This window comes from Cimex lectularius, unplaced genomic scaffold, assembly GCF_000648675.2.
Source record: "Cimex lectularius strain Harlan isolate CLEC.00 unplaced genomic scaffold, Clec_2.1 scaffold25, whole genome shotgun sequence".
In the NCBI taxonomy this organism is placed as follows: Eukaryota; Metazoa; Arthropoda; class Insecta; order Hemiptera; family Cimicidae; genus Cimex; species Cimex lectularius.
Genome location: NW_019392633.1, coordinates 2,229,505 through 2,255,040, shown reverse-complemented (window position 1 = coordinate 2,255,040; position 25,536 = coordinate 2,229,505). Strand labels below are relative to the sequence as shown.

At 34.1% G+C, this 25,536-nt stretch overlaps 2 protein-coding genes across 2 annotated transcripts; both read right to left on the bottom strand.

Moving 5' to 3' along the window:
- Positions 1 to 1,166: 1,166 nt before the first annotated feature.
- Positions 1,167 to 25,536, bottom strand: LOC106668826 (NT-3 growth factor receptor-like). The gene is made up of 10 exons (XM_014397958.2): positions 25,374 to 25,536; positions 4,212 to 4,361; positions 3,668 to 3,759; positions 3,412 to 3,594; positions 3,086 to 3,266; positions 2,860 to 3,021; positions 2,075 to 2,196; positions 1,847 to 2,020; positions 1,617 to 1,775; positions 1,167 to 1,562 (listed from the first exon to the last, which is right to left on the bottom strand). Exons 1-10 carry the CDS (start codon positions 25,438 to 25,440, stop codon positions 1,242 to 1,244), a joined length of 1,611 nt encoding a protein of 536 aa, XP_014253444.1. The 5' UTR covers positions 25,441 to 25,536; the 3' UTR covers positions 1,167 to 1,241.
- Positions 19,652 to 23,858, bottom strand: LOC106668827. Its single transcript, XM_014397960.2, has 2 exons — positions 22,351 to 23,858; positions 19,652 to 19,690 (listed from the first exon to the last, which is right to left on the bottom strand). Exon 1 carries the CDS (start codon positions 23,339 to 23,341, stop codon positions 22,553 to 22,555), a length of 789 nt encoding a protein of 262 aa, XP_014253446.1. The 5' UTR covers positions 23,342 to 23,858; the 3' UTR covers positions 19,652 to 19,690; positions 22,351 to 22,552.

The following is a 25,536-nucleotide window of genomic DNA, read 5'->3' as shown; positions in this document are numbered from 1 at the left end:
ATAACTTGTTATACTTTTAAAGGTAAATTTGAATGTGATCGAAACAAAAACAAATGTACGCTTTTAAAGAATTATATTTTTTCTATAAATACCCTATTCAACTAATCAGTTTAATATGACCATTTTACAGTGAAACCAAAAATTGGTTAGGAAAGCATTGCATTAATTTATAAATTGTTTTATAATTGAAAAATAGAAAGAAAATAAAACCTGTACACACTATAATTCAAATAATTACACTAATAATACTTGCACAATTACAGGTATATATTCAATATATCATACTTTACAAATAAAACTATTCACTATTATTTACATTTTAAGAGATGAGTGTGGGATAATTCAAGTATGACCTAAGCAAGGAAATAATTACATTCACAACAAATATATAAATATGTGTATACATAAGAATAAACTTTCTAAAACATAAATAAATTAAAAATTGGACTTATTTAGTTGCAGATTTTAAACTTTCTTCTCAGATACGTTGACAATAAAACGTTTGGACAGCCATCACTGCTTGTCAGTGAAATTATTGGAAATTCTCATTCTAAATTATATTAGTTGAAACATTCTTGCATTCGACTAGAAAAGTGGACCCTTTATATGTGTTCTTAACACTTAAAAAATATGAAATGAAGTTTGCAGTCAAAAAAAGATAAAACTTTTAGACCAGATGACAGGGATGACTGCCATCTTAATTTCCCAAACATGGCCCCAGGAATATCCGTCATAATAAAACCCAACAAGACATGGATGAGGGGGTTCTCCGTAATTTATTTTTGACTTTAGAAAGTAAATGATGAGTAAACAAAAAATGGTGGATGTGTTAAAGAAGTGGAGAACCAACTAGTTGAATTAAGATAACAAATAATGTCTCGTTTCTCGATATGAACACTAATTATTAAATAATTAACATATTACAACATCGTTTTTTTTTTTTTTTTAATGATTTGATTAAATTACTTTATAAGTTATAAATGACTTTTATGTAACCATACAAAATGATAAAATTGTAGTTGAAATTAAAAAACAGTATTTTAATTTCTTTATAAAAAAATAATGAAATAAAATATTTCTACAAACAAAAGACTTTACTAAGTCATTGATCACACTGCTTTGTACTTAAAATTTGCAAATTTATAAAATAAGACTAAAACAAAGAGTCATAGGACAAAATCTATTATAAAAATAACTCAGATCACAGCATCATAGTATATACAGAAAATATATTAAAGCATTCAATCGGGAAGAGGCTGAATGTATTCATGCGGTGTCGCTGAAGGTTGTGGCTCCAAGTAATCCTCGACTTCAATTTCCGTCACATGGAGTCCTTTGATAGCGGTGTGCAAAAGTGGGCTGACTGGGAAAGGAGGAGGACGTGGTAGTGGCTCTTGCTCTGCGCAAGTCGCTTTAATCCTTTTTAACAATGAGCAGATCTTCTCGAAGTTGATCCTGTCTCTCGGCTCTGTCTTCCAGCAGAGCCTCATTATGTCACAAATCCCAAGAGGGCAGTCTTTTGGCGGGATGAGCATAATGCCTTGAAGGATGAGTTTGACGACCTGCAACAAGAAATATCAACTTGGGTTCTAAATATATATATTTTCTGTATTTACATCTTCATTGCTATTCCCGAAATAAGGTTGTTTGCCTAGACTGTAGATTTCCCATAAAACAACACCAAATGACCAAACATCACTCTCCAAGGTGAATCGCCCATAAGTAATACTTTCTGGAGACATCCACCTTACTGGCAATAATCTGGAACCTCCGATCTAAAAAAATGTTGGAATTAAAAATAATTAAAATGAAATTATTACTTCATTATATTTTCAATATTAAGCACCTTATAATAATCGCAAGTATAGACATCTCGGCTCATACCAAAATCTGCAATTTTGACAGTAAGGTTGAGTCCGACAAGACAGTTTCGGCAGGCAAGATCCCTGTGCACGAAATGCTGCTCAGCAAGGTAACACATTCCACAGGCAATCTGCATTGCAATGTTTAGTAAAGATTCCTGAAAAACTTGTATTAGAATTTGTATTTTACTCAAAAAGTTGTAAGTTATTACTTTATTTAGTCTTGGCAGGTTGGAATCATGTTTCCAAAAAGTGGTTGAATTACTTCTAAGTACTTCTGTTAAGTCACCATATGGCATAAACTCAAATACCATCATTGGGCTTTTACCAGGTTCTATAAATAAATAGAAAAATATACCGATATTAAAAAAACCCTCTTTCATGCTACACATGTGTTTAATGCTAATACATGTTAGTAGATAGTAAATTCACTAATTTCATGGTCCGCTTGACCAATTGAAAAATGGCAAAAAGGAGGGAAAATTCAAAAGGTGGGGTTGAGATGGGAAGTTAGTGTCCGAGTGGATCGAGGTCACGATAGCTCAAGTGGTAGAGCAGAGGCGTATCTAGCCGAAGATCGTGGGTTCAAATCCTGCTCATGCCATTGACTTTTTTTATCTCAACTAAAAACCTTAATTAGTTTGGGGGACCGCGGTAGCCGAGTGGTTAGCATGAGAGACTCTCACGCCGCGGTCGTGTGTTCGATTCCCACCGTCGCCTCTGGCCCTTTTTTCACAATAACCCCCCCCCCAAATTTGAACACACATATATGAATTGTCACATGGCTAATATGCATAGTTCATAACGCCAAAAAAAAACCTTAATTAATTATTAGTAGATAGTGTCAAGTCAACATACATGTTAAGTCAACATTAACTTATAAGTCATTAGGTCATTTTGATAAATGCCATTAAAATGTAAAAAAATTATTATTATTAAAATATAATTTTTAGTCAGCTTTTAAAGTTTGGTTAGTTTTTAATTAATTCTTAAGTACCTTTAGCAACGACTCCAAGGAGTGACAAAATATTTGAATGGTGGAAAGAGGTCATTATTTCAACCTCCCTCATAAAATCATCTTCCGCCTCTTTTGTTGCAGAGTCTTTTAGAACTTTGATCGCGACAGTGTTGACGTTTTTGTTCTGGAGTGTCAACTCACCTGAAATTTTTTTAATAAGCATTACTGGCAAAATTGTACGAATACAAATTTAGTCGTTTGCAACCTTTGTAAACTTTTCCAAAACAGCCTTCACCGATAACATTCTGAAAGATGATGCTATCCCTTGGTAGAACCAGAGGTGAAAAGTATGTCATACTATTTTCCGGCGATGCAGCCATGTATTGGGGGTTTGTGGCATAGCAGTCTGGGTCAAGAAGACCTTTGCTCAAACTGACTGGTGTTATCTAATAAATAAATAAATTTAAAAAAAACATATCACAACAAAAATCAAATTGTTTTTGAACATCTCAACAGTAAGGTTTCATTTGAAAAAATTTAGTAAAAATGTGTTAATTAGCAATAAATACAAATTTACTCCAGCATACGCACCACGTTTTCGTGGTTTTCTCGTCGTGACTTTTTCCCACAGGTCTCAATGCAGGCTCGCTTTTTGCATTTGTTGTACAAAGGGAGAGCAATGCAGAGGAGGACACAAACAACAATCCCAGTGACAGATGCAGCAATGAAGGTATTTGGGATATCAGTGAGACCACTCTGAATCTGTAATGGAGGCTAAAACCAGCATATATTATACATACATACCAATGTTTAAATTGACAAAGAAAAATATCCAGACAATTCTTACATTTGGCGTCCACGATGAATTACCAGATGTATCATTGAAAAAGATGGTTGTAGGTGGGATTATGTTACGAATTGGGTTTGGGGTTGGAGGAACTGAAAAAAAGTAAACTCATCTAAAAATTGCCAAAAAAACCATATAATTTATAAATTAATTTGAGAAATAGTGTTTATCACATTAACATTCGTAAAATCGTACAAGTTAAAAAACTAAATAAGAAAAAATTATCCTTATATGATTGTATAGTTCATAGTCTCTTACTCATCACAAAACTACTGACATTGGATTTATAAACAGATAAGGTATTTTTCTTAATCTCCTTGACCTATTGGCACCTAGGAAGATAATTTTGAAACATCCATTTCAAGCGAACATTTCTTAAATTAATCTTGTGACAAACCAACGAATACTGTGTACTTTGTCCATCTTTTAATATGAAAATGCAATGCCTGATTTTGAATTTCGTAGTAGTATGCATTCAATTAATTGATTTTAAGAAAAAATAATTTGAATTTTTATTGTTTTATTTAAGTTATTTTGCACTAACCAATGAGTCTGTTTGGACACTTTAAATCCTTGGTTGGAATGCTAGAATCATGTGGGCAGATGCATGTGTGGAAGTTCTTTCTAAGGGGTTTGCACGCTGCTTCCATCCCGCAGATCTCTGCTGTACAATCGCCACGAAGCGTCCATCCTCCTGTAAAGAATTTTATAAAGAATAAATATTTTATGTTTCTTAGTGTAGAGTCAAATTCGTTCATTAATGTCCTTAATTCAGCTTTCCTGTTTCAGCTTCCTTTAATGTTTCCTTCACACATTAATTGAACATGTAGTAAGTGGATAGTAAATAGGAACTCCTAAAAATCAACTGTATTGCTTAATTTATAAAAAAAATGTACCAGAATCAACTTTATTCCTGAATGATACACAGATATCCGACATGGATCAAGAAATGTATCTAGACTGATTCCGGTTAAAAAATTAACATGGGTTCCCCATGTGCAAAACATTGCTGTGAGAATTAGGGGAAGAATTAAACGATCAGGAAAGGAAAATCAAAATTATCATTAATGACCAAATTATTTAAAGTTTATTTGAAGTCTGCTAGTAAGTCGGCAGAATAAGTCTACTTAGCTATCAATTAGTTTTACTTCAATACCATTCAAATTGGCAGGTGTATGTAGATGTATTAATTCTTGTATTATATTATGTAATACTGGAAAACGGTACCAGTTCAATGCTAACAACCTTAAGTTTAGTCAGTAATGAGATACACTGACATGTATCATATTTCAATTTAAAAAGAAGTTTTTTGTTTTTTTTTAATACAAGATTAATACACTTTTTAAATTAATGGATATTTTAAGTAGTGGGATATCCAGTGATGTTTAATGATATAATATCCACATCTGAGAGGTGTTGACAAAGTTGGTTCATGTTCAGCTAATGGACCATATGGTTCCTGTTAATGAGTTTGATTGATATGAACAGGGGTAATATTCGACCCAAGCTTTTAATGATTGAAAATCAAACTGAATAAGCACGTAGTTAATTTTATGTTACTAAAAAGTAAATAATAAATCACTATTTCATTTTGAGAATTCCCCTCTGTTTTTTTCCCTTATGTACAGAAAATTACGTGCATGTATGGCAACAGTTGGGAACATTTTAAGCCCAGTCATTTATTGCCTCTATTTTAGGGCTCTTTCATGTCCTTTAGGCGATTTGTTGAGCTGTAAAACCTAGATTGAGATTAATCCGACAACGCTCTTTTCATGGAACGAGTACGTTAGTCAATTCGCAGCGGTACAGTGGTCCTTTCAGCTTGTAAAACGAGGCCGCCATGTTCGACAGATGCATTTCATTTTCTAATAAACGACGCGTGCCCGATTCCGCCCTTAGAAGTCTTATAATTAATAAAGTATTTGGACAGTGAAACACGTGTTCCTCGCATGTGCTACGTTATTTAATTAAAATGGTTTTTGTAAATACAAACAAGAGGACACGAAATGGTAACGCTATCGTTGATCGTAAGTCTACCGACATAAACCAAAATTGTCCTCTCAATGGATCAGATTTAATTAATTACTTGTAAAAACCAAAAATTCTTAATAGTTTTATAATTTTATTTTCCTTTGTGCAGTCCCGTCGCTATTTAGTTTGATAGTTTTTTCTCTATTAGCCATAAAAATATGACTGTAGTCCTGTCCGTTCTCCCTAGGCCCCATGAAATCTTACTAAATAAGTAATATAATAATAAAGAAATAGTAGTTTTTCCGATTAAAAACATTACAATTCAACGTGAAGTCATTAATTTTGCTTTTATTTTCAAGTTCAAGTAGTAACAATAGTTGGTTCTCATGTTGCAAAACTGATGGACTATTTAGATAGTATTTAGTGGAATATTTTTCTCTCGTAATTTGCAAATTGGGCAAAAAACAATTAAATGAACCAATGATTCCTTTAAGTTCAGATTACCTATAGGACAAATCTGTAGTGTTTATTATGTACAAAGTCCCTTCCGTGTAAATTTACTTAATTCTGAACTTGCTGAAAGTCTCAATTGAGCCAATAACCTTTGTTTCACCATTGGTATTTTTAGAGCAAGTATTTTCACAAAGATATAAAGAAGATATTTTTCCAAAAAAAAAGGTTATATTTTGAATTTAAAAATAGCTTAAGGTTTAAAAAATAAATATGATTTTCCACTTTTCAATAATTTGATGTTGGTGAATTGGGTCGGGTTTTTTTATTGTTCTAGTTGATCTTTTTGATTTTTGGTCCTTTCCCTTTTTATTTTGTGTAATGTTTAATGATGTTTGTGAATTACTGTTGATTTGTGTATTTATGAGCTTTTTAGTGTTAAATGTGTAATGTTTATATAATTCTAAGCTTTCGAGTATGATGATTTTCTGTCCTTTTTGTATGTTGCATAGTAGTTTCATATGTGGTTGTATAGCTTATGATTATTTCATATTAAACTATTTGTAATTTGTGATTGTAATTTCATCTTCCGCTGTAGTCCCTAAACGGTCTGTATTTTAATTTTCGTCTTGTCTGTCCAATGCATTTGCATGTTAGTGTGTTATTCCGTTTTGTCCTAGTTGGTCTGTCTTTCGAACTTTTGTCTTAGTAATTTTCATATTGTGGTTGTGGTTTTTGGTGCTGTTTATATCAATTTGTTGAATAAGTTAGTTTTGTATGTTTCTTTCCAAATGTATGCGAATGTTGTTCATTTAGTGTCTGTTTTTGAGGTGTTGTTTTGGTTTTTGTATTTGTGTTATAGCCGTTTTTGTGTGTTATGGTTCGTATTCTTTTAAATTCATTTTCGTATTTGTCTTAGTTATTCGATTAATTTTAGTCCATCTATCATTATTTTAGTGCTGCCATTTTGTGTTGGTGTGGGTATTTTGAGTCGGCTTGAGAGTTGACTCGGTTTTCTGTATGTCGAATTTTGGTTTCTCTTCTGTTTTGTCATTATTAAGACTAGTACATTTATACTGTTGTTTGTTTCTATTTCTGCGGTGAATTTTACCTTTTTTGTTTTATAAGTTCAGGTCTTACACTATGATGTTTATGCAGTTGTCTTAGTAATTTTCCTATTGTTGTTGTGGTTTTTAGTGCCGTTTATATCTAATTTGTTGAATAAGTTAGTTTTGTATGTTTCTTTTCCAAATGTATGCGAATGTGATCCAATTAGTGTCTGTTTTTGAGGTGTTGTTTTGGTTATTGTACTTGTGTTATAGCCGTTTTTGTGTGTTATGGTTCGTATTCTTTTAAATTCGTTTTCGTATTGCCTTGGTTATTCGATTGATTTCAATCCGTCTATCATGTATTTTACTGCTGCCATTTTGTGTTGGTGAGGGTGGTTTGAGTCGGCTTGTCTAATGTTGTGAGTTGACTCGGTTTTCTGTATGTCGAATTTTTAGTCTTAACAGTCTTCTGTTTTTGTCATTGTTATGTCTAGAAAGTTTATGCTGATGTTTGTTTCTACTTCTGCGGTGAATTTTATCTTTTTGTTTAATAAGTTCAGGTCGTATGATGTTTATGTAGTTGATGGTTACTATGGCGAGTATATTGTCTATCTACCTGTTTTATGAGTATGGTATTATGTTTTGTCATGATAATATCACATAAAGCATAACTTCTAACTAAAACCTCACTACACAAATATCACAAAAACACTTAAGATGGTGAGACGCCGAAACGAGTCTGAATTAACATAAACCAGGAGGATAGGCAGACCAGGATGATATTGGTAACTATCAAACAATATTTATCATCCAGCAGACCACAGGAGGAAAAAATCACAATTTAATTACTGCTAAGCTTAAAGCTCCAAGCTTTGACTGTCAAAATGAAGTATAACAGGATGTAATTTCAGCATGTTAGTGTACTTATATGCTATCTTTCTCGTGGAAGGGAACAAGCGAGAAAATAAAATTCCGCCATGCTATTTGTTCATCCTAAGTTGTAAGTATTTGTGCTTTTAGATGCTACTGTATGAAAACAAGCAATTCTCATCATCTGCCCAGGGGAAACTATAAGGGATAAAATCGCCATCCAGACTTACCTGAAGAGGTAAACCAATAAAATATTGAGAATAAAATATGTAGTGTGTGTTGAAGTTATGTCTGTTAAAAATAAGAATGATTCTAATTTGGAATTTAATAGCGTTTAAGCAGAATTAATCAATCAATCAACGATAACGATTTGCAACTCTACCCCGAAAAGAAGTAAAAAGAAAATTTCCCTAAAAGCGAGTATCACGTGGCAAAGCCGAATGCATCATTGCCGTCCTCCAGCACAACTCCATTCCGTCTAGTTACCCCTTTCAAGTGATTAAAACTCCTAGGGAAACGAGATTTCGGATGGAAATTCCTTTAGATGTAGAATATGCAGGAAGGGAAATTCGAGAGGACTGGAGTAAAGGTGAAAACAACAAAAAAGAAAAAGTCTATAAGATCAAACATTTGTGTACATGAACTTAATACGAAATAAAATTCTTGTTTCTTCAAAACTATTATTCTTTTATTGTTACTTTCGAGTTACTACTTACGTTTATCGTTACTTTTAAAGCGTGAACGTATTCATTTCTGGTGTCATATTTAGCATGTTCAATGCGCGATCTCTAAAAACGTTTTTATTAGAATATGATTAGAACGAAAAATTTTCGATAACAAAAAAGGCCAATGTAAAAATTAAAATGTAAAAACTTAACAAAAATCTTCAATTTTGTTGTCAATTGGGCAAAGGGGAGGTTGGGAAATTTATAAGATTGTAGTGAAACATAATCTCCCACACATATACATATAAGTAGACGATATACTCGCCAGAGTAGAAATAATCAGCATACTGAAAGATCTGAATCCATTACAAAAAAACATAAAATTCACCGCAGAAATACCGGACATACTCTAAAACAGAACATAATCAACACTAAAAAAAAACTCATAAATACACAAATTAACACATAATTTATACTATTTAAAACATTACTCAAATTATAAAGAAAAAATAGCGAAGATCAAAAAGACCAGACTAGAACAATAAAAAATGCCACGACTTAATCCATCAAACATACTGACAACAACAATAGCTGAGGGGGCGTCGGTGGCCGCAACGGTTTAGGCGTTGACACGGCGCTCATCACTGTAAGGTAAAGGTCCCGGGTTCGAATCCAGCGGCCCTGCATTCGAACCCGACACCTAAAAAAGCAAAAAATAGGTTGAAAAAAAAACATTTAGCTACACGATCCATGACCCCGTAAATAAAACTTTACTCCATAGAAATAATCGAAACAGTGAAGATTACAAAATTGCCGAAACGCGGTCTGATCAAACAAAAATCAGCGAGAAGAGGCAGAACAAGAACATAGGTAACTATCAAAAAAAAAAAAAAAAGAGGGCAAAGTTTTGCAAACATCTTCTCTTTTGATGGCACCAATTTCCAAAATCGTTTTCACTGTGGCCATTGGACTTCTTTCTTTTCCCAAGAACAATACAAAGAAAGTAATCCAATTTTCCCAAACGGTAAATTACCCTTTTATACAAACACAACATAATTTTCACGAATCATACAAATTAAATCAAAAAGACCCGTCCTCGAAAAGCCTGTAATAAACATAAAGCCACTTTGAATAACAAATTATGAACGCAACGTTTTATAAAATATTCAAGCCTGATATATATAACCAAATTTAGGTTAGGTAATCTTTACAGTAGTATGACAGTACGAATGTGTACACTAGTGTAGGAATAAATTTATTTTTGATATATTCGCCAACTGTTGGTACAAGGGATTGTTTATTGCGTAAAGCTAATTTTAGACAAAATCATGTTTATTACTAGAAGATAATTCTACAGATTACCAAGTGTACAATTAGAAGATAAGTTCTATAGATTGCAAAAAATTAAATCCCTAGTTTTAAATAGAGATACTTATTTGTCAAATGGTATTTTAGAAAAAAAATCAAATGAACCAGTGACCACGATGTAATTCAAGAGAGTGTATATCCAAATGCAAAATTTAAAGTTTGATTCAATCAGTCAGGGGTTACATAAATATACCATAGATAAAATATAATTAACGGAAGCTGGCTCCGGTCAATTTTTTTTCCAGCTTAAGATAAACTACTAAGAATTCCACGGGAAAAATATAACGAGAGCAGTCATTTCTCTAATCAACGATCGAGGAAAATTGACTTTTGAGTGCATATGTATTGAAAAAATTATGTAAGTAAAAGTAAGTCTATCTTTTTTTAATAATATTTAAAACATAAACACATATTTAGGAAGACTTAGATTTAGAAGATAAAAGGGTGTACTTTATAGAAACAAATTCACACTTACTTTTCGTAGTTTTATTATTCATATATTAATGACTATTGTGATATAAGATTGCAATTGGTTTTACTACTAGTTGTGTTTTATTGAGAACTTGATTTTCAATCTTTTCATTAGTTTATATCACGAAGACAGCCTGAAAATGAAAAATAAAATCTACAAAATAATAAAATATGTTTTTTTGTCAAAATCGAAGAAGGTTGCTTATCAGGCGAAGGTGTGCAAGAGGTAGCACGCTGGCTGAAGAACAACGGACCTTTAAAAAGAGATTGTCCCGGAAAAAAAGAGCAAAAGAGAATTTCTTTCATTTCGCCAGATGTGTTGGTTGAATTACAATTTATTTAACTTACTAATTACTAACACTAACTTACTTAATTACTAACATTTCATCATTTAGACTCTGATGGGGCTTCGCTGTCAAACTGCCACTGTTTCTACTAATTGTAAATTCTTACTTAGCCAGTATAGATAAGCAATGTTTGACGCAAGATCGATATCTGTCTTGTTCTGATGATGTATTTTTTTTAGAAGCGTTTTATCTAATGCCTATCGCAGTCTCTCGACCTGTGATTCTCGTTGACGCTTAGCGAGTTTATCCATTTCATCGCTGTCATCAATTCCATTAACCACTTTAGTGTAATTTGTTTAAAATGCACAGCTTTAATAGTTGAGTTAAGGTTATTTAGACTTCTCTCTCACTTCTTAGGGTAACCTTAGCTGGTGCAGTCCGCCCTTAGTAGTGGTTAATGAGATTCCATTTGTCTTACCCAGCATCTTAAACGAAATCTCCCCTTAGAAATAGATTCTTATCTCGGCACGTTATGCATCTACAGCTTAAGGGAGTTTTAAGGAAATCATTAAGTACATAATCGTTTTATTTTCCATGCATATTTGCCAAAACTATTCCAAATTAGAAGGTAAAACAAAAGTTGGTAGTATAAAAATCAATTGTAGCTTAAGCTTTCCAATATCAAAATGCGCTTTCCCTCACTTCCACCTAGTGTTGAACCCCTATAAATTATAACCATGTCTTGGAAAGTGCACTTTTTCCTATAAGCGTAAGCACTTTCCTCTGGGCCTCTTCGCGTACCTCCTTTGGTGTGAGAATCGCCTTACAGAGTGGAGAAGCTAACGGTCTAATGCTTACAATCAAAAAGAGTAGCCGATGACTCGTAACTCCTGACAGAGTCGACTGCTTCTATCTGATCTTTAGGTGGTAGTTAAGACGACAGTGGCCGGTATAGAGACCTGTCTGCTGCGAAAGAGGAGTTCCTTAATCTCTTAGATGGCCTCACACCTAGCGTTTTTTGTCTAGTGCTTGAGTTTAAAAAAAAAAATCATTTTTCCAGTTCTCACTTAAGCACAAACTCTGGTGCAACTTGTTGTGGTTAGATAGTTGGTCGACTCATTTTAAGGCAACCCTACTGTGTTTTCCTTGAACCATTAGGCGATTCAGGCACACCCAGACAAGTTTGAAATTGAAATTGTACGCATTTGGTGCTTGTATGGCTGTCTGAGAGTATGTAAATTTTTACACCTCTCACATTTTTCTTTATTATTTCCTGTTCACAGAGTTGTACTGCGTGGACCTTAGCTTGGAAAATTATTAAGATTGGTCCAAAGAGACTTTGCTAGGGTCCCGTATTGAGACAAGCTAGTCATTGTAGACTTTGCAGTTTGGTTTGCGTCACATTGTTCTGTGTTTTCGGTTACTACGGAAGAGTAATATGTGAATTTAATATGTGACCGGATGTCTGACCGCTGTGGTCTAAACCTGTGTTACAAACTCGTATTTCATACATAAATCATGCATTGTATTGTCCAAAAAAGGGTTTGATTACAAAATAGCATTAAAGATGAAAATGCAATAAAAACCAAATACAGAAACTAACTCCTCGATTAACATACTGGGACCTGGTAACAGCAACAGTGAAACATCCTTAAGGAAGGATTATCGGAGAATAAACATTAGAGTAATTATAAAAATGAGCACAAGGGATTTCGAGAACCGTGTTAACAAAAACCAGTCTGACAACCGTCGGTCCGTCTCTCTCAAAAGTCGTGTTAAATACATAAATATGTAATGGTGGAAGAAGGTCGAGTGCGGTTTCCATTGATGTAGTGGTGTAGGTATGCACTGCTCCTGTAGATATACAAGGTTAGTGTAGTCTTTGTAGACTTAGCTTGTTTTGTATCTGTTTATTAAGTATTCTCGGCCACCAGACTATAGCTCCAAATGACCTCCATGACAGCATAAATTCCATGAGCACCAATACCCAATGGAATTTATTACTCAGTTTCTTATCATAATCTCTGGCCATTGCTTAGTAGAGCTTTGGTTTTACGTAAAATGCTGCCTATGTGTTTTCTCCATTTGAGCCTTTAGTATTTTGTTTCTTTGGAGAAAGGTAAAGCTTCATCTTTTGTAGGGGTGCTGTTACAATTAGCTTCCTTCTTAAAAAATATGACAATGAGAACAACCACTACAATGCATTAGAAACTCTGCTAAACCTACCTCCATTGGAAATATTCATACAAGGAGAGGCTAGGAAAAGCTCACTTAGTCTCCAGAAACAATTAAATTGGAAAGGAACTAAACAATTCGGGCATACAACCATAATCAACAAAATCAGACACCCATTAGTAGAAATGAAGACTGATTATATGATCCCAGAAACATTCTTCACAACTTCCTATAAAGTCTCAAAAGATTATAAAGAAGAGGAAGAACACATCAGAGCATCAGATATAATGATATGGTATACAGATGACTCCAAAACAAACGAAGGAACCGGATCAGGCTTTTTATGTACAAGCTCAAAACATGAGCAATCAAACTCATTAGGGAAGTACACTACGGTCTTTCAAGCAGAAATACATGCCATGATACTTGTGCCCTGGAAAATCTTAAAACGGTTATACTGGCAAAAAAGTCCTCATAAGATCTGATATCCAAGCAGCCATTAAAGCATTAGCATGTAAAAGAATCACATCAAAATTAGTCAGTGAAGGCATCCAAAATCTCCAAAACCTGGGGAAACACAACAACCTGATGATATCTTGGATGCTAGGGCACAGGGGAATTTTGGGTAATGAGAAAGCAGACAAACTGGCCAGAGGAGGATCTGCGAGACCATACATAGGCCCCGAGCCTATACTTGGGATAACAAAAACAAATATAGAATCCTCCATCGCAGAATGCATCCAAACAAAACAAAAGGAGAAGTGGATAAACTCTAGCGGTGCTAAACATAGTAAACTTATGATGAAACAACCCTCAGCAAGACTGACAAAAGCGTTGCTGCAATGGGAGAGGGCCAAACTCAGAGGAGTGGTAGGACTACTAACCGGTCACTGGCATCTTAGAAAACATCTACACAACAATATGGGTATATACAATGATGATCCCATTTGCAGATTATGTAATGAGGAGGAGGAAACAGCCACCCATATCAACTTTGAATGCGAAGCAACAGCTCAATGGAGATTTAACCTAACATATGGAAAAAACTTAGGGAATCAAATTGCAGCAGCAATGACCTGATACTTCTAAGGAGAAGGATTGAGTCTATTGCACTGAACTAAAGAACTAGGAGCCAAAAAGCTGCAGCAAAAAGCACAAACCCCGCTTCAATTAGACAGTGCCGACGAATTTCGCTTTTAGGGTTGTTACCAGGTCGTCTGCGCAACTTATGGTATGGTATCTTAGTCAATCCAAACAAAACGTGTAGCCAAAGATGAAGGTATAGAATAAAATACGACATTCTGTGCATTTATTTTCAATTGTTTTTATGATATCATCACATACTACTTATAAAGAAGTGAAACGGACCTAGATGACAGTAGACTACAGAATATAAGTTAATCTCAGCGAACTTAGCCGTGCCGTCCGATAATTAAATAAAACTCCACGTAATAACAAAATTAACTTGATACTTTTGAAGCGATATATCAATCTAATGGAGGGGAAAAAAGAAGGGGCGCAAAATCATTTAGCGATTCGTTGTGAAAGCCATTAGTTCTGACCATATGCGGCTCTAGGAACCGGTCTTCAAAGTGAAAACGTCTACACCGTTCCACGGCGTTACTTTAAGAAGCCGAAGGAATTTGAATTTAAATTAAAAATATTTAATACATTGTTGTACAGCCCAAATATATTTTTTTTCCATCCGGTAATCGAAACTTGCCCAGCAGTAGTAACTCGTTAAACTCAAAACCATTTATATAATTTTCACGCATGTTCAAAATACCGTAATTTATCTCATGGTCATGTTGTTTATGTGATAGTATTTTTTATATCACAAATTGTAACACATTTGACCAGAAGGCCAACTAAAATTAACGGGATCAATAGATAACCAATAAAACATAAAACAACACAAATATAAACACGAATTAAGATTTTATTACTTTTATTCAAAATAAACGAGAAAATCATGGTTTGCTTTTTGTACTTAATTTCATTCCTCCCATAAACTATATATTCTCGCCGTCCATGTTTACGTCTCCTTTTATTTCTATTGTACCAAAGGTATATTTCATATTTCTTCCCACTTTCTGTTTGATATATTTAAAGTAATGGTTATGACCTCGTTTGGCTGGAGAGAAAATCCTACAGCCCTTTGTAGGTTTACAGTGGGTGTCTACACAATGGCGTTAAGGACACCTTCGTCCATTTTCTCCCAATAGCATGAAGTTTATCGTATAAATAAATCATATCTATATATATTTTCTTGAGTTAAAATTTATTAGACCTGAAAATCCAACTAGATTTTTTGGATTTTTTTTTTCAGCCTCTCATAAGACTAAATCATAATTCATTTTGAACTTAACCTTCTTTCAAAAGCATCACACCGAAACAGGATTTTTCATCCATAAGGTTCTTGTGCAACACCTCCGCTAATTTAAATTTATTTATTAATAAATTTGATTAATTTTAAATTATTTTATTTATTAATAATAGTACAAAAATAGTAAAAATTTATGTACATATTAGACGCCAAACTCATGCAAGAAACAACCATAAGCTATCCGTGCATGGTCCAAATTAAAAAAAAATAAACATGTAATAAATTAAAACTAAAACTCAAATCTGTAAATAGATTATATTGTAGAATTTAAAGCATTGTAATAAAAATAGGCAATAAATTTATACCATTAATATTAATTAAAATATAGACGTTCTTTCCTTAAAACTTCTATGATTTTTTTACCGTATTTAGACCAACTTGTCGCCTACAGAAGGAGATAAAAAGCTCGGTGGAACATTTGGAGCAATCGATTTATAAACTGCAAAATTTATCATGAAAGAAATTTAATAACAAAAAATAACGATTGCATGTATTTACTAAAAAAAATTAATTAATTTAAAAAAGCGAGGGTGGTAAATTTTTTTTGCCTCTCAGTGTAGTTAACGCATAGACAAAAGAAGCACAAATATGCAAACACGTAGAGACAAGAAAAGATGGTAATTTGCAATTTTACAAAAAAAATAAAAAATAAAAAGCAAAAATAACTGCTCACATACACTAATTGCGTGAGATTAAATGTTTAAAACAATCAATTAATTAAGGTTTTAAGTTGAGATAAAAAAGTCAGTATCACGAGCGGGATTCGAACGGGATTTATCTCAACTTAAAACCTTAATTAATTGAATGATATTAATTGGTCAAGCGGACCACGAAAAATAGTGTGTTAAAAACAATAAAGACAGGTTTTTTGCATATTTGTAAAATTTTCATAATAAGCTCCCACCTAGTCATACTAAATCAAATTTATAATTATTCAAGTCCATATTGGTACTTATGTAAATACAACTTACACACAATATTTGGATATAACTTGTTTATCAAAATTATTTTCTATTATCAGTAATTTACTCGACTGTCCTAATGACCAAGAGTCTATTTCATTTGTTTCTTTTTTAAAATGTTTAATTGTATTTGTTTTCTGTAACAAAAGAAACAACAGGTTAAAGCGTATAAGGACAAAAAAGTTTGTCCTTTATATTAATGTCCCTATCTCTCATCTCATACAGCTTATTATTCATCTTTCTGCTCTCACGTACCTGAGCTTGTCTGCTAGTATTTGTCCAAAACGACAAATTTAAAAAAGACAAATAAATACTTGGATGTACGGTCGAGAAGTGGACCAGTTAATCATTGGAGTTGAATATTAAAACCTGAATCAATGCAGGTTCTAGGTTTTTCGATATACGCAAAGGTGGTCGGTGGTTAGATTGAACATGAGAAATTATGAGATGGATTCCGCGCCGTAGGGGGGCGATATCTAAAAAATGAATCTCATCTTGTTAATGGTCTGCCATCCATTATTGTTTTCAATTTTTGTATTCTTAAGTTTTTTACATATTCTTTTTCTCTTATCCCTTCGAAAAAGTTTAATCGATTAGGAATGGGGCCTCTTTTTAATTATTGGGTTGTCCGGAAAATAATGCAGGATTTTGGTATTAAACAAAAAAAAAGAAACTAGTTACTTTAAAGCAATGTTCTTTAATCAAAATAATTTCCCATACTCTCAATACATTTCTCCCAACGTGTTGGTAACTTATTAATTCCGTCTGAGTAGAATTCAGAATTTTTAGAATTGATAAAGTCAATAAATGCATTTTCCAGTTCCGTTTGATTTTTGAATATTATGTGTTGTAAGTAGTGGTCCAGGTGTCTAAAAAAATGGTAGTCAGTAGGCGAGAGGTCCGGAGAGTAGGGTGGGTGAGGCAAAGTTTCATAGCCAAGCTCCAATAATTTTTGTGACGTTACACGTGACACATGTGGTCGAGCGTTGTCATGCAACAAAATGGGCCCTTTCCGATTGACCAAAGAGGGCTTCATTACTGCCAATTTCTGATGCATGGTATTAATTTGGTTACAGTATGATTCAGCATTGATGGTTTCGCCAGGATTTAAGAAGCTGTAGTGTATTAAACCAAATGAAGCCCACCATACCGTAACCATTACCTTTTTTTGATGAGTTGGGGGCTTTGGAGCTTCTCCTTTGTCGAGCCACTGTCCAGAACGTCTAGTGTTATCGTAGAGAATCCACTTTTCGTCACATGTAACAATTCTGGCCAGAAATGGGTCATTTTTGTTTCGACAAAGAAGTGATGCACAAACATCAAAGCGCTGATTTTTTGGCGATCGTTTAATGAGTGTGGAACCCAATTTTCGAGTTTTTTCACTTTTCCAATCGCCTTGAGGTGGTCAGCGACGGTCGTTTTACTGACTTTGAGTTGCTCTGCAAGTTCTCGAACAGTTGTTTTGGGGTTTTCTTCCACCACTGATCGCAGAACATCATCATTAAGAGAGGAAGGCCTTCCACGACCTTCTTCATCTTCAAGGCTGAAATCTCCCTCCCGAAATTTTTTAAACCACCTTTGCACAGTGCACTCATTAACACAACCCTCGCCCCAGACTTGGTTAATGTTTCTAGCCGTTTGGGCTCCGCTTCGGCCGAGTTTAAACTCGTAAAAGAAAATCGTACGAAATTCTCGTTTTGACATTATAAGGATGACTGAATTATTTCCAAGTAGCGGAATGCTACAGAGGTAAACAAACAATATCATTTGGAAGAGGATTAATAAGTGTTGACATTCATACAAATGAGTAATCCTGTAAACGTAAACAGAATATTTTATATAGATTTTTTTTAATGAAAACTTAAAATCCTGCATTATTTTCCGGACAACCCGATATGTTTCCGAGTATGAATCATTCATTAGTTTTGTTATATATACAGATACGTGATTATATTATTCCTTAAGAGTAATTCTTGTACAGGTTTTTTCTTTACAGTATTGTTCACAATAAAACGTTACAAGTAACTTAATTCTAGTAGTTGATCAGGGATATGGCCCAATGAACAAAACTTTTAGCTTTCGACCTCAGCGCAAATTTATGAAGGAGGAAGGCGAAATATGTACGCCGAAAGCTTGGCAAACTTATAAAAGTTCTGTTCATTGAATCACATACATCCATATCTAGAATTAACAGCTGGTCGACAAATAAATCCTTACTGGCACAAGTAACAGCCATCACCTAATTTTTTAATCAATTCATATAATATATTTTTTTTTTACCTCAAAATTAAGGTTTCAGTTTATTAAGCCTGTATGTTCCTACCTACTTTCTTATTGAGTAATAGTAAATGAGTTTATAAAGTACTACTAAAAAAGATAAAAAATGTTTCTAGGAATTTTACTAAAGATGACGTCAGACGCGATAGTTGCTCTTTCATCTGAATGTTTTCAGTAGATTTTTCTATTATTATTATTATTATTATTAATTTTTAAAGGTGTTTTAACGGCTAAGGTCATTTCTCGCTCTAACATTCAAACCTTCTATCTTAGGATATCCATCCTGAGTGCTATAAAGCTCTGACTCCAAACATTCACTCATAAACTAATTTATTCTATTGCCATCCAACGATTTAATTTATCCTTTTAAAATTCTTAATTTGGAAAGCCAAATGTATGCAAAAAAATCCATTTTAAATTATAAAATTTATACCTGTTCTTTAACTAGAATTTGTCCTATAGGCTTGTATGGCCAATAATAATAATAATGGAGTCAGACTAGCAACCGTCTCAGCCTGAGTATAGGCTCATCGTGATCATTTTATTCTTCCATTCAAATATGATAAATAAACTAATGCTACTTAACAATAATAAGAAACAAAAACACAATAACTATTCGGAAATCATGAGATGCGGTCTGGTGTGATGTAGGTTTCAAAAAACGTTTTCTTTATCGTGCCAACGTTTCGATCTTTATTGAGCTCATCTTCAGGGCTCAAAGTGTTTGTTTTCTGCGTAATTGTACCATTCTTGCGTTGAGTTACAGTACAGTTGAGAGTACCCCACACGACACGCAAGAATGGTACAATTACGCAGAAAACAAACACTTTGAGCCTGAAGATGATCTCAATAAAGATCGAAATATTTTTCTGAAACCTACATCATACCAGACCGCATCTCACGATTTCCGAATAATCATCGGTCACTAATCACCACACATTTATACACAATAACACTTCTTTTTCTTTATCCTCTTTTTATTAAGGAGCTATCTTTCTTATTTAAATTGCTATGCTGGACATTGTAGTTTATTACCCCGCAATTTGAATTTTCTTCTATTTCATTTTTCCGCTCCGGCAGCCTCAAAAATTCCTGAAAAAAGAAAGAAATCTTGCAAGCCCAACTCTCATTCAAACATTGGCAATTTGGGAAAATGCCTAAATCTCATTATAAATTCCAATAAATTTGAGAAAGCTGAAAAGTTCTCTTCGAAATAAACACTGGGGACCCAGTAACCCCTTTAAATCACTCGAAAGATTGAGTATTTGCCTAAAGGGTTGCAAAGTGCGACCGTCGACCAAAACATGTTTTACAGTCAGAATGTTACGTTCTCTACTTCGAATACATCAAGGACAAGTTGGTACCTATTAAAACTCACTTATGTATTAGCCTAATGTGACCTATTCTAAAGAGAATCACAAGTTCTTTTCTATTAAGTTCCTCAGTAGGCCATTTATGTACAACTGGCTTAATTTCTTTCATACTATCTCTACAGACATTCCATCTTGCCGCCCTCTTTCGTTTGATAATGTTTTTAACATAAACGACTATATCATCTGGGCGGAGAGGAAATTGATCTGTTCTTTGTGGATGGTTTGCAGCGTTCCTTGCCTGTTGGCTTTTTCATTTCCAGAAATGCCGAGATGACTAGGAATCCAAACGAATACCACATGTTTGTTAAGTGCTTTGATTTCATAGAGATAATTGTGAATTTCTAAGATGAATGGGTCAATCGAGAAATTATTTTTGATGGCTTCCAGACCACTCTTCGAATCAGAGCAAATGATGGCATTACAAATTCCTTGCGATTCCTTTATTGATGAAGTTCAGCTGTGTATATGCTAGCCTCATTATACAGACCAGCTGAGGTTGTACTCTTCAGCAAATATCCCACACCCTACACAAATTTCATTTTTGGACCATCGATATAAAAAAACTTTATAAATGGTATATCTATTTAAAATCCGCAAGAATTTTGCCTTGATCAACAGAGAAGGTGTTTCTCTTTTGTTCAATAAGGCCAGATCTTCGATAATATTCTTATTATTATTATTTATAGGGCTAAAAACTTCATCAGATTTATGTTGTGGCTTTATGCAATTCTGGTCAGAATCAATTTGGTATATTTAGATTTTGTAATGTGTTTATTTGGAGCTCTGGCTTGACAAATTATTTGTTTGCTAAATTTTAAGCCAAAATATATTTCTTGATGAAAATCTGTTGTAAAATTTACCAAAGGTGGACTATATTAGTTCTTTCAGTAATCTGAAAGTTTGCTGCCGCCGAATTTGTTGAAAGAATTTCTTTACTTTTAAAACCAAAGATGATATAGTTCAATCTAGGCCTGACGGACTTTAGGGTATCTCTATGAAAGCACACTTTACACAGCCGGCGATTGTATGTTTGAAGATTTTCTCATGATTGTTACTTACAAACTAAAAAGATTACTTGTGCATAATTTTTTATTTTTGATGAATTAACTAGCAACTTTTCCAAAATTTAAACATTAAAATCGATAGAAAAGTTTAGAGGCTAAGGTCATAGCCGGTCATCAGCACGTTGTTGCTTTCACGTCTTATCTTTCACGCGTCTTTTTTTTTAATCCGCAGCCATTTGAGTGTTTCAGACTCTTTGCTTTTATAATAATGTAAAACTACTGTTCGTTTGAACCTTCTGTCATTTATCGTGTATTTATTATTATTATTGTTGTTGTAGTTGTTAGATAAGGCGAATTTAAAAGAAAAAACACTCAATTCACCGACCATCAGGACTTTGAAACTATTTTGTGATAATTTACACGGTTAACAAATATACTCTACTTACAATTAAACATTATGGCTTTAACCGTGATTTTTTGGCCCAAATTTGATATTTGTCACATAAATATGTGCTATACATATATACAGAAAGTTGTACCTTCCAAAGCACCGCAGCCATGGAATTGAAATTTAGTTTTTTTTCATTCTTTCAAGATTCTCAAGAACAGCAAATTTGTACATTCCGCATTGGAAAGTTTTCATTGGAAATCTGGCAGGGAGCTCTACACCCGGAGCCGGCTTTTATCAATTTTTATGATTGGAAATCGGCAGATTAATCAGCCGGTACATAAAACGTATTATAATTTAAGCCATTTAAAGATAATTTTTTAGCCATTTGTTTCGTAATGTTTTCACGAAAAAAATTAAAACTGAACATCATAATAATTTGTTAATACATATTTATAGGCGTGGCGCTACTGGTGGTCAAAAAGGCCAAAGGGCAAATCTGACCTTGCGATAATCATTTCACTCCTTCCCTTTATTTAAATAATATTTGTAGGGGTTCCTTTTACGTCAAAAGCTATTAAAACTATTTCTAAGCAAAATTGTTGATTTGGAGAACGGTCAGAGGTCTTTTTTTTATCTGAAAGGAGAAATGAGGCGTCGAATCAAGTCACTCTTTTGAATGACTTGCTCTCCGTTGAAGCCATAAAGGATCTACTATGGAGCTTTTATCTCCCTCGGCCATCAAAGCCAGTCTCATAGCCCAATTTGAGAAGGGTCCGAGTAAAAATCCAAGAGACGTCTACAAACATAGTTAAACGGAGTCATAACTAAACTTATAAGCTAATAAGTTAGGTCGGCTGAATAAATCTGGTCCAATGCAAAATTCTAGGTTTTTGAAAATATCTGTGGCTATCTATAGGGGGAATTTTGATTTACAATTGATTACAATCGTAATCATATACAGAACTAAGAAAGCTGCAATTTTACCTTTGCATGTCAAGCTGTTCGGTTATAGTCATCACGTTTGCCACTATTAATCGTTAAAAAATCTTGAAGAAATTAACTTAATCTTAATTAACATGATATCCGGTTGGAGGCAACAAATACGTAAAGTGGATTTAAAAAAAATAAAATTGTATATTTGTAGTTCTGTAGTGGTAAAATAAAATCATATGAGAGGTTGGGTGTGTTAAATATCACGTGGATCTCCCCAACATATAAACATTTGGGTAACCGTGATCAAAGTTTGTACCAAGATCCCTAACCGATGTGTGTAGAGTTGTAGGACCCCGCGGATCCGTTCGTTTGAGTGCACTTGGCCCATCTCCCCCTTGATGAGCGACTGCATCGAGAAGACGAGCAAAGTGAGTAAAACCATGGTCAACAGCCCGGAGACGACCAGCTGGAAGGGCTCGAAGACCCGGAACCCATGAGCGATATAGGCCATCGACGGTACGACCACCAGGGTCAGGATGGGTACGACGACGAGGAAGATCCAGTGCGTGACGTCGCAAGGTATGACCAGTGCCAGGAGCGACAAGAGTCCCAGCACCAACGACGTGCTCGACGTTATGACGGCGACGGACAACGTGTTGAACTGCACGGCGATCGACCCCAAGAAACTACCGTACAAAAACGTCATCAGGATCAGCGCGAACAGATTCAACGGATACAACGCTATGAGCTTGTTGAAAAACGTCAATATTGTAATGAGGCAAAGGTAACACGTCAACGTTAAGTACGGTATCCAACTATGACTGTTTAAAATCGTACATAGGTTCTCTTGAAACAGACAGAGAACTATTATGCACGTAATCGCGAAGAATTCGACGAACAATATGGCGTTGATGGAAAAAAAGTACTTTTTCCTCTTCCATTTTGTTTCAATACCACCGGACGATACGGTGTTCAAGTCGTCTCGACTCCCTGCAGTACTGGTGACGGTGGTTTCCGCGTCGTCAGCATCTACTTTCAGCATACAACAATGGTTCCGACAAGCGAAATCATTTTAAGATTGTTAAAAAGTAAATCCTCCCAATTAAAACATATGATCATCAAACTATTTTCCATTTTTGCTATAACAGTAATAACTTTCCAAGGCATATTTTTATTGGCAAAACATAAATTGCTACGATTGGAGACACTCCTCGAAATCATGTTAATTTTCAACATAGATGTTGTCCTATTTATTAAACTCATTATTTCAAAATACTGATTAACAGAATATATCCGTCGAAAGCTCGACAGAAGCTGATAATGACATCGAAGATAATTATGTTTTTATGCAAATTTGATTTTGATATGCTCCCTTTTCCCAATTGGATTAGTGCTGAAAAGTATGTACCAGCAAGTCTCGTGAGAAGTGAGATTCTATTTTCTAATTGAATTATCATTCTAGATTTTTCCTCTCGAGATAAAAGTATCTCCTAATACAACAAATGGCTTTTCCGTTGAAAGTGATCATTGTTTAACTGAGGTATTCATCGCTGTTATCTTTACGTCAACACAGCTCCACTTATCTAATCTTAATCAGATAAATAATAATTATTGATATTGATGTTATCATATATTCACCCCCTTGATCCCTCGTCAATTGTAATTGCCTAAAGTCGATCAAGATGTATCTCGATTGCAATTGGCTTCGTAGTTTTCATCGGAGATTTTGCCGAAAAACCACCATAATGAACGACAATCTAGGCATCTATGCTCTAATTTATGTCAGTTTTCATTTTTAAATTATATTCATAACTCATATATTTATTTAGAAGTCATAATTGACCGTATTAATTATTTTAATTGATTATACTTTTTATCTGTCTTAAAATCTTGGTTGAGAGAAAAAGCTAGTGTCACGAGCGGGATTCAAACCCAAGACCTTCGGCTATTTTCATAATATTTGTATTGTAAAGAAGATACGTATAAATTATTTGTCAATCGGCAAATCATAATAATTTGGAACTCTTGCAATCCAAAGACTTTTACAGTAAGATTCCGACCCCTATCAAAAGAATACGGCAGACGCCTACAAAGGCGGCATTGTCTTTTTCATATACAGCATATCTCCCCTCAAAATATATTTACAAAAGATATGTCCGTCGACGAAAATAAGATTTATATAATTTAAGATACGAACTTAAAAGTCTATCTCGTTCAAATTTTATTTAATTCTAGTATTATATGTAATTAGGTAGAATTGTAATTTTTAACTTCCTAAGGAAAGCATAGTTTTATTTAGTATTGTAAAATACATACTAGCAGTGTAACTGAGTAATTTATTGGTCTCATTTATGAAACTTACGTTAATATTTTATTCCGCTTGACCAATTAGTATTACAATTAATTAAGGTTTTTAGTTGAGATGAAAAAAGGAGGGAAAACTCATAAGGTGGGGTTGAGATAGGTTGATGTCCGAGTGGATGGAGGTCACGATAGCTCAAGTGGTAGAGTAGCGGCGTATCTAGCCGAAGATCGTGGGTTCGAATCCCACTCGTGCTATTAACTTTTTTTCATCTCAACTAAAAATCTTAATTAATTGTAGTTAATATTTTAGCTAAATCGTAGTCATTAGGGTTCCAAACACGAACAAACCAGGAGAGGTAGTTTCAAACTTCTGCAACAGCTCTTCGGCTGGTCAATTGGTCAAAAATCCACGATTGAAACATGTTTGATGTCAAAAAGACAACTCGAAATTTCTACCTAGGTTTTATAGTTTCCACAGAACTTCCTGGAAATGCCCAACGTTTCTTACGACACAAACTAGTGAAATTTTATTATCTTAAATTATATTGCACATATTGACGAGAAGTATCAGAAATGAACATGCACCTAAAATGCAGAAGAAACGATCTTACTAGGACGCACATGAAAACCCAATCGAATGTCAAAATAAAAATATGCCGATTCAATTATTTACTGAACGAATTGTTGAATCAGTTAGCAGGTAGTTCTTTAAATAAAATATTTTTTTAAAAAACCGACAACCACCAAATATTAAGTCGGACTGCACCAACCTGCTTGTCGTTCTTCGCTGTTGCGTTGATTTCTCAGTTTTATTATTTTATCCTTAACTGGCCCCATCAGACGGCATTTGACATTACGTGTGGGGGAGGAATCACATAAAAAAAAGGTACGTGCACAGACCGGGAACAGGGAAGAAACTGAGACGGGCCGAGG